The sequence below is a fragment of the Carassius auratus genome, unplaced genomic scaffold (genome assembly GCF_003368295.1).
Source record: "Carassius auratus strain Wakin unplaced genomic scaffold, ASM336829v1 scaf_tig00035708, whole genome shotgun sequence".
In the NCBI taxonomy this organism is placed as follows: domain Eukaryota; kingdom Metazoa; phylum Chordata; class Actinopteri; order Cypriniformes; family Cyprinidae; genus Carassius; species Carassius auratus.
Genome location: NW_020526256.1, coordinates 101,351 through 111,680, shown reverse-complemented (window position 1 = coordinate 111,680; position 10,330 = coordinate 101,351). Strand labels below are relative to the sequence as shown.

The 10,330-nt window shown below is 36.0% G+C and overlaps 1 protein-coding gene across 1 annotated transcript; it reads left to right on the top strand.

Annotated features, from left to right (window-relative positions):
- The first annotated feature begins 5,711 nt into the window (after window positions 1-5,711).
- LOC113082117 (uncharacterized) lies at window positions 5,712-10,048 on the top strand. Its single transcript, XM_026253989.1, has 3 exons — window positions 5,712-5,716; window positions 8,676-8,827; window positions 9,051-10,048. Exons 1-3 carry the CDS (start codon window positions 5,712-5,714, stop codon window positions 9,569-9,571), a joined length of 678 nt encoding a protein of 225 aa, XP_026109774.1. The 3' UTR covers window positions 9,572-10,048.
- Window positions 10,049-10,330: the final 282 nt, after the last annotated feature.

Here is a 10,330-nt window from a genome sequence, read left to right as displayed (position 1 = left end):
ATTGTTTGTATATTAAAATCAATTAAAACCTGTTTAGTTGTTATTGGGATGGCAAGTTCCTTTTTTTCCTGAGTGCCCTTGAAACTGCCATGAGCTCTGTGTACTGGGCTGTGCCTGGAAATGACTTTCTGATCTGTGATCTTGTTTCAGAATGAGTCTCTGCTTTTAATACACAAACACGTTTATATAGTTATTAAAGGTATGAGAGATGCTGCTGTTGTTGGAAATTCAACAAAGCAAAATTCAGTTTTAATTGGATTTCCAAGCACCAGCTTTCTTTATGGAAGCTTTGCATTCACTGAGCTAAGAAAATATTTAATATTGATTTGGCAGCTGATTTTTTACTTAACATGCATGTAAAAAGTAGGATGATGTACATCCAGCCAGGTGTTACAACCAAATAAAACCATTCAAAGTAAGATAAAATAATAATAATAATCATGATGACGTTTTGGGGCAAATTTCACTTTGGGGGTGTTTGAGGAGGTTCTTACTCTTAAAACAAATTCTAAAATAAATAAATAATACGTGTATATATGTAAACACATCAGAGGTATAAAGAGTACCAAAAAAACATACTTGAGTAAAAGTTCAGATACCTTACAGTGAAAATTACTTTATGTTACAAGTCACTAATTCCAAAACAACTTAGAAAAGCATCTGATTTTAACAGTACTTAAGTATTTTACTTATACTTAATAGGCTCAAAGTTTCAGAAGTCAAAAATACATGGCAGTTAAAAACTGTAACGTTGTGGAGAAGCTGAGAAAATAGGCAGAGGCCAGGATCAGTGTGCAGACATTTCATGGAAAAGCTAGAACAAAAAATATGTCAAAAACCAAAATGACGGGCAAGCAGACAACCGTTACATTCAACAACTCACAAAGAACTAAAGAAACACTATAGGGCTGTGTATACAGTATACAGGAAACTACCAAGCTAAGATAAGATACAGATAAGATAAACAAGAAAGAGCTGATTTGTGAGGACAGCAATCACACTTATTTCTGAAACTAAAATAACACTGAACACCTCAAAATTGCAAAAACAAAAAACAATATCTTTCATAAAGTTCTCTTCAGTGTAACGGATAAATAAAATAATATAAAGTAAAATTAAAAAGTCAGAGCCTTCTCACTGAATATGCTGGTTTATCCCTCATTGGCAGCTGCAGTCATGTCCTCATCTCATTTATTAAACACCTGTAATTCACAACTACTGGCTAAGAATCTCAAATTCACGTAAAGTATACTTTGAGTAGCCTTGTTGACAGTTCACATTTCCTCAAGTGCTTTACACCTCTGAAACACACACACACACACACACACACACACACACACACACACACACACACACACACACACACACACACACACACATATATATATATATATATATATATATATATATATATACAGTACAGTCCAAAAGTTTGGACACACCTTCTCATTCAAAGAGTTTTCTTTATTTTCATGACTATGAAAATTGTAGATTCACACTGAAGGCATCAAGGGCTATTTGAGCAAGAAGGAGAGTGATGGGGTGCTGCTCCAGATGACCTGGCCTCCACAGTCACCGGACCTGAACCCAATCCAGATGGTTTAGGGGTGAGCTGGACCACAGACAGAAGGCAAAAGGGCCAACAAGTGCTAAGCATCTCTTGGGGAACTCCTTCAAGACTGTTGGAAGACCATTTCAGGTGAATACCTCTTGAAGCTCATCAAGAGAAAGCCAAGAGTGTGCAAAGCAGTAATCAAAGCTAAAGGTGGCTACTTTGAAGAACCTACAATATGACAGATTTTCAGTTGTTTCACACTTTTTTGTTATGTATATAATTCCACATAGAATTCCACGTGTGTTAATTCATAGTTTTGATGCCTTCAGTGTGAATCTACAATTTTCATGAGAGTCATTAAAATAAAGAAAACTCTTTGAATGAGAAGATGTGTCCAAACTTTTGGTCTGTACTGTTTGTGTATTTATATATATATATATATTTTTTTTGTAGTAGTTTTATTGTGTGTTTTAGCTGTGGGGGAAGTCGTGGCCTAGTGGTTAGAGAGTTTGACTCCTAACCCTAAGGTTGTGTTTTTGAGTTTCGGGCCAGCAACACCATGACTGAGGTGCCCTTGAGAAAGGGCACTGAACCCCCAACTGCTCCCCATGTGCCACAGCATAAATGATGCCCACTGCTGTCTGTGTGTTCATTGCTGTGTGTGTGCACTTCGGATGGGTTAAATGCATAGCACGAATTCTGAGTATGGGTCACCTTACTTGCTGTATGTTACTTTCACTTCCCATCCACTTCCATTATAAGACTGACAGACTGCAACGGTTTGAGTTAAAAATTTTAATTTGTGTTCTACTGAAGAAAAAAGTGACCTACTGTACATCTTGGATGCCCTGGGAATGAGCAGATAAACATCACATTTTCATTTTTTGGCTGAACTATCCCTTTAATGACAGTGTCAATTCTCTGATTAAATTTCATCACTGGAAGTAATTATACAATAGTTATGTGTAATAAAGTGCATGAAGTGTCATTTTTCCTTAAATTCCTGTTATCATTATGTTTCCCATAAATCAGGGTGTTGCAGAAAAATCTCTAAATGTTTCTTAGGTCTGAATGTCACTGAATGCCCACGGACGTTTAGAAAGAAATGCAAATGCAAGCAAAAAATGTCTTCCTCTTTTTTGTTTCTTTTTCTTTTAAAAAACATTTTTCTTTGCTTTTTTGTCATCTGCTCCAACCAACATGAACAACAGAACACGGTAAATTACCCTAAAACTGACAAACTGACTTTGGCGGGGACAAACAACACATTTAATTAATTGATCAAAATGATTTCTATTGACAATTTAGTAGTGGCTAAATGCTTACTATGGTAACCACAAATTGACCATACTTCTGCTACACTAACCAAAATTTGACCATGCTTTTTGTAGTAAAAATTCATTTAAAAAAATCATACACCACTTCTGTTTGGATATTTCTTTTGTGACAATGGGCTCCATATGGGATGGAAAGTGATCAAGGACTTGCACCTACAGCAGGACTTCTTGTTTTTGGCTTTTACTTTCAGTTGCAGCTCTATACAGTATATATATGGAGCAGAATCACTGACCGAGACACAACGACACAGAAACTTGATTCAAGATGTCTAAAAAACTACAGATGAGCCATCATGGACATGGTGGAAATGGTAAGTGCATTGTAATATTTGACCTATATTTACTAACACTGACTTTTCATATACTCTACTTTTTAATATTTGTTAATTTATTTATTGTATTTTGTGTATTTATGTTCTTCTTCATTTTCACAATATGATTTGTCATGTTCAATCATGTGTGCGTGCGTGTGTGTTTGTATGTATATAAATATATATATATAAATATATATATATATATATATATATATATATATATATATATATATATATATATATATATACATATAGTTGTATATAGTTATTGTTATCCATGAATTTTCGAATTTACTGTTTTACAAAAATGGAAGAAAATCTGGTAAAGCACTGTATTATTATAAGTATTATTTGGGAGTAAATAACAACAGAGACTGTGGAATAAACTCTACATAAACTCAACATTTTAGTGTTATTTGTTAATTTATTAATGTATTTATTTTGTGTATTTATGTACTTCTTAATTTTCTCAATGTAGTGTGTTATAAAGTAGGCTATATGTTTTTCTGAATACATCCAAATGCTGAATGTTCAAAGAAATAGGTCATTGCTCTCATATTTTGAAAATATCTAAAATATGTCTTTATTAAATAAAAAATATATAATGTATTATATAAAATATGTTATCAATTACACTCTATAGATGCAGGAAGACCAAATCTCAGACTCAATCACACCAAATACAGAAATATTAGCTTGCAAGGTTAAAACCAACTCAACACATACAAAGTTCTCATGTTATGTCATGTCATGATATTTCTTTAAAGCTTTTTGTTTTTCTAAATGTCTGTGTCTATTAGCATTGCACTAAAGCTCATCTGTTTCATTTGCAGATGAAGAATCTGATATACCTCCTACATCAGCTTATGTTTCAAGCAAAATCGGACACGTGATTGACACATTTGACAGACAAGCAAATACCTATACAGAAGGCAGTTATGCTAAACAAGGCTCATATGCATCAGGTTTTGAAAATGAACCAGGAAAGAGGCTTCCCAAGTCTGGAGTCTATGCAGAAGCAGGAGTTGGACGAGCTCGTGCTGAATACAGTATATTTGAGGCAGAAGCCAAAGGTCCAAACGCCTCAGCTGGTGCAGAAGCCAGTGTGATTGGAGTCGGAGCAATGGCTCGGGCTGAAATCGCCAGTGCATCAGCTAAAGCCGGTCCAGTTGGTGTGAAAGTGGGACTAGGCTTTGACACGGGTTTATCTGCTGGTGCAGAAGGGGTGGAGGCCAAAGTCCTGGGAACTGGATTCAAAATTGGTCCAGTGATGAATGTAGCTGTTCTAGGCAATGAAGTGGAATGTTCAGTCATGTAGTCACAGAGGAATTTATTACCTTGGAATATTTATGTGTAACATTTTACAACCAAACCATGAAGACAAAAGCTTTTTAAAAAATATTTTTTTAAACTTTAACCAATTTTAATTAAGAATTGGTATTGTTATTGGGCTATAAATAAAAAGAAATGCTTATTTTAACAACATGAAAATGTTTTTATTTTTGATGTTATAATTCTACAAATGTTATGACTTTTGTTTTAATTTAAGAATAAATATTTGTATTTGGTTATGCATGGGTATGCTTATTGCTTTTCTCGTCGTTTCTGTCATTCCAAGCTTTTATGTTAAAATAATGAGTTCACAGATTTCTTCATCAATCGTAAAATTCACAAAAAAACTCTTCGTATGCAAACGTTCTATAGAAAGCAGCCGTATTTCTTGCAATCTTGCATTTCTTGCAAAACTTCCTATAATCAATTCAAAATGAAGCTCTCCACTCAAAACAACTCAATCTTGCTGAAAAACCCAACTTTGCACTCAGATATAACACAGTCAGAAACACCCACATTTTTTTACACACTGATGAGATAAATTGATTCTCCCCCTCAAGGAACTTTTCACATGATGGACTTGTATACATTTCCACATTTTCTATTTCTTAATAGAATATACTGAACCACCCTTGTCACACATCAACTGTAATGTCTAATCAGCCTTCTTCAATTCCATCACCTTTGTGTCCTACAAAAATAGAAGTACTGAATACTGTAACTGTGGCACGAATTACATCTGAGACTCGTCCTTCACCTCTTCCTCTTCCGGTCCTTACTCTTCTTACTCATCCTCTTCCTTCTCCTCTCTGGTGTCCTCTTTTTTTAATCACTTCTTTCTTGATCCATTGTTCCAAAACGGCTTTCTAAATGACCATATGGTGTAAGCACTGAGAAACTTAGGGATTTGTGTGTAGAGTTTTGCAGTAACAGTTCACCAAATAATGTTTTAAAGCAGTGGAATAGTGTTTATAGTTCAGCAAAATGGGTGTGCTTTTTGAAAAATGCCGTTATGGTTTTAAAATTTTAATTAAAAAGCGTGGCTATAGTGTTTTAGCAATCAAGAAAAACTACAATGAAACATGTAAAACAGTTGACTGAAGATAATGGTTTTAATTTTGAAATGAGGGCCCCAAACCCCTTAGGCATTGAAATGACATCCTGTCGGTCGAAATGAGGTACAGAATTAACAGGTGTTTCTTCTTTGGTTAACAACTTCTGACCATCAACTTCGGTCAGAAATCTTGGTGTAAGCTTTGATGACCACCTGACCTTCAAAGACCAAATTGCAAAGACTGCTCGATCTTGCAGGTTTGCACTGCGCAACATCAGAAAGATTAGGCCCTTTCTAACAGAGCTTCTTGTCCAGGCCCTTGTCATTTCTAGGCTGGACTACGGCAATGCAATTCTGGCTGGGCTTCCATCAAGCACAACCAAACTTCCACAAATGATTCAGAATGCAGCGACACAACTGGTCTTCAACAATCCCAAAAGAGCCCTCATTACACCTCTCTTTATCTCCTTGCACTAGCTACAGGTTGGGCTTGTATCCAGTTCAAGACATTGATTCTTGCATATAAAACAGCCACAAGCTCAGCACCTGCCTACTTCCAGTCACTATTACGAATCTACATCACCTCCATGTAGGCTCAAAATCACTTTCCAGAACATTCTCGTTCACTATTCCTGGCTGGTGGAATGATCTTCCCACCTCTATCTGGAATGATTAATCCCTGACAATTTTCAAATGACATCTGAAAACTCATCTCTTTCGAAGCCACTTGACATCATTATAGAAAAAAGATTATAAATAAAAATAATTGTCTTTCTCTTTATTTATTCCTTCTCTTTCTAGCTAGTATGTTTTTGAAAAAATGCCTAAAATTTGGTACTACAAGCACTTCCTGTATCTGTTTGTCTCTTTAATAAGAAGAATCGCTTTATGTATCATCTAATTGTAAGTCGCTTTGGATAAAAGCATCTGCAAAATGACTAAATGTAAATGTAAAATGTAATTGTTAAGATGGAAAGATGTGTGTCTCGCCAATCACAACGCACTGGATAGCTTGCCAATCACTGCACACCTTGATTTTCAGAGAGATGAGCTTTGTGAAAATCAATGGTTTTCAGAAGGAGGGGCATAGAGGAGAAACAATAATGTACAGTATGTGGAAAATAATATGTTTTTTTTTTTACCTTAAACTACATAAAAACCTCTCACCTCCAACTCCATCACCCTGAACGTAGGCAAGTGGGTAAAACTGCAGACAGGAGATCTCCAAAAATGTATATGTATGGTGTAAATGGGAATCACTCAGGAGCCGTCCCACTGGAAGGGATCTTTTTTATTCCAAGCAATGGGGCCGTCCCGGGGAACGAAATTCACAGGCTAGGAGGGGGAAAGTGATGCTGGGTGTAACTAAAAAGGTGCCATTGATCATTATTTAATTGTGATGGTTTTGGCTCACATTTAATTCACTCAACAGATTAGAATATGGTGACATGCCAATCAGCTAATTAACTCAAGATACCTGCAAAGGTTTCCTGAGCCTTCAATGGTCTCTCAGTTTTATTCTTAGGTCTTTAAGGTTTACTAGGCTGCATAATCATGGGGAAGACTGGTGATCTGACAGTTGTCCAGAAGACAATCATTGACACCCTTCACAGGGAGGGTGAGCCACAAACATTCATTGCCAAAGAAGCTGGCTGTTCACAGAGTGCTGTATCCAAGCATGCTAACAGAAAGTTGAGTGGAAGGAAAAAGTGTGGAAGAAAAAGATGCACAAACAACCAAGAGAACCACAACATTATGAGGATTGTCAAGCAAAATCAATTCAATAATATGAGTGAACTTCACAAGGTATGGACTGAGGCTGGGGTCAAGGCATCAAGAGCCACCACACACAGACGTGTCAAGAGGTTTGCTGAACCACAGACAACGTCAGAGGAGTCTTACCTGGGCTAAGAAGAAGAAGAACTGGACTGTTTTCCAGTGGGCCAAAGTTCTCTTTTCAGATAAGAGCAGGTTTTGTATTTCATTTGGAAACCAAGGTCCTAGAGTCTGGAGGAAGGGTGGAGAAGCTCATAGCCCAAGTTCATTGAAGTCCAGTGTTAAGTTTCTACAGTCTGTGATGATTTGGGGTGCAATGTCATCTGGTGGTGTTGGTCCATTGTGTTTTTTTGAAAATCATAGTCACTGCACCCGTTTACTAAGAAATTTTGGAGAACTTCAAGCTTCCTTCTGCTGACCAGCTTTATGAACATGCTGATTTCATTTTCCAGCAGGAATTGGCACCTGCCCACAATGCCAAAAAGACCAAAAGTTGGTTAAATGACCATGGTGTTGGTGTGCTTGACTAGCCAGCAAACTCACCAGACCTAAACCCCTGAGAGAATCGATGGGGTATTGTCAAGAGGAAAATGAGAAACAAGAGACCAAACAATGCAGATGAGCTGAAGGCCACTGTCAAAGAAACCTGGCCTTCCAGTCACTTTTTTTGATTGGTCTTGTGAAGTATTCTAATTTGTTTAGTGTTAGATTTTGTATAATTAATAAGCACGACGATTGTCTTCCAGACCTCTCACTTTATTCCGAACAGTAACATCACATGTTTTTTCACTAAGCACCCTTCTTCTTCTCCCTTTCTATGTGTTTAACACACTTCTTCTTCTTAAAATAGAACATCCCTAGAGGTAGCATTAGGAATTACAGTACATGACACAACATTTCCCCTTTTTGTATAAACATTCTCCTTAACTCAACAGAAGAAAACATATTCTGAATAAGTAGAAGTCTGGATTGGTGTGTCATATTTTGTATTGTACTGAAATGTCTGCTTAATAAAAATAACTGTTCACAAAAAAAGTAAAATAGGTACTGGTAAATTAAGGGTATGTCAAAATACACTTGTATTTTTTTAACTCTTCTGTTCAAGACTGTTTTAGTAAATAAAAAATAATAAAAAAGAATTGTTTTCATGAGACAAGCTACAGTTTATGTGCCCTTTGCTTTACCACTTCAGTTTGTTCATATATTTAAGTGACAACGGTCTCTATAGCGGATTCATTGTGATCAAGGACAAAGGATGTTAATTTAAATACTTTGCATGTCTTCTCGCTTTTCTCTTTCTCTTTCAGTTTGTGCTGCTATATAAGGAGCAGTTTTACTGACCAAGACACAGCTCCAACCACAGCCCTCCATCAAACACCACCTGAGATCTATAAACTACTGAAACCACAAATGTCTGACAAAAACCTACAATTAACCAAACAGGGACAATACGATAATGGTAAGTGCATATTAATAGTCTATATTTTCTAAAAAAAAAAAAAAAAAAAAAAAACATTTTAGTGTTATTTGTTACTTAAGTGTTGTATTTTTTCTAAATGTTTAATTTTCGAACTGATTGACTTGTTGGGGACAAGTTTTGTATTTTTAAATATATTATGATAAAATAGCATATAAAGCGTGTTGTTTTTCACTACATTAAAGTGGATTTGTTTTATTTGCAGATGAAGGACATGATACATCTACTGAAAAGCAGCAGAAAGGAGAACCAAGTGTGAAAGCTACATCAGGTCATTCTTATATATTTGGTACCACAAACATAAATGACACATATCAAAGACCAGGAAATGCCTATACAGAAGGCAAGTTTGCTCAAGCTGTAAAATATGTGGAAGGTCATAAAGACGAAGAAGGAACGATTCCCAAAACCGGAGTCTATGCAGAAGCAGGGGTTGGACGAGCTCGTGCTGAATACAGTGTATTTGAGGCTGAAGCCAAAGGCCCAAACGCCTCAGCTGGTGCAGAAGCCAGTTTGGTTGGAGTCGGAGCAATGGCTCGAGCTGAACTTGGCAGTGCATCAGCTAAAGCCGGTCCAGTCGGTCTGAAAGTGGGGCTTGGAGTTGACACGGGTGCATCTATTGGTGTGAATGGGGTGGAGGTGAAAGTCTTGGGAACCGGAATCTCAGTTGGCCCAAAAACCAGTGTGTCTGTTCTAGGCAGTGAAGTGTCATGTTCAGTCATGTGATCAGACAGGTGTTAATCACCTTTAAATAAATTTACATGTAACAGTTAAGTCAAATAAGTGTTTTAATGCAGAGTTAGTATTGTTGTTGAGCTACAAATACACAAAAGTATACTTTACCAATATGAAAACATAATGTTTTATTTGAGATTGTGTCATTTTACAATTGTTGAGATGTTCATTACATTTAAGAAATAAAAAGCGATTTGTATTTGGTTATGTAGTTGTGTTTTATTAAATAATGACAACTCTAGTTTGGATCCAACTTTTGCAAAGATTTCAGGCAACAACAACAGATTTCAGTTGATGCCAACTTACATACAACATAAAAAACTGGCAGATATTATCCTTTTATTGCAGTCAAGTAATTGCTGCCTGACACATATGATGTGTCTTCTTATCTGACTGCATGATGTTAACTAACCTCTTAATGTTATATATTACTGCCATATGGATATTATGTTGATGTGTGGCTAATAAAAGAATACTTCCTTCAGTAACTGGAACATTTAAACAATAATTATCTGTAAAGTCACTTAAAAAAACGAAAAAAGTGCTATACAATAAACTTTAAATTTATATTTATTGTTTTTCTCTTCAGCACTGTCATTTCCAGTCTGTTATAATGTGTTCATATATTCTGAAGACTTTTAATACCTGCATCAGTCCATTTACATTTATACAATTTACAATACACAGAAAAACATTTTGCAGTGTATTTTGTGAAAACATTCTATAAGAAAGCAGTTGTGTTGGTCTTTC

Excerpts from the sequence above, each read along its gene's own strand:
- LOC113082117 (XM_026253989.1), top strand. Across the intron at positions 8,828-9,050 it reads ACAGGGACAATACGATAATG|ATGAAGGACATGATACATCT; the intron begins GTAAGTGCATAT and ends TTTTATTTGCAG.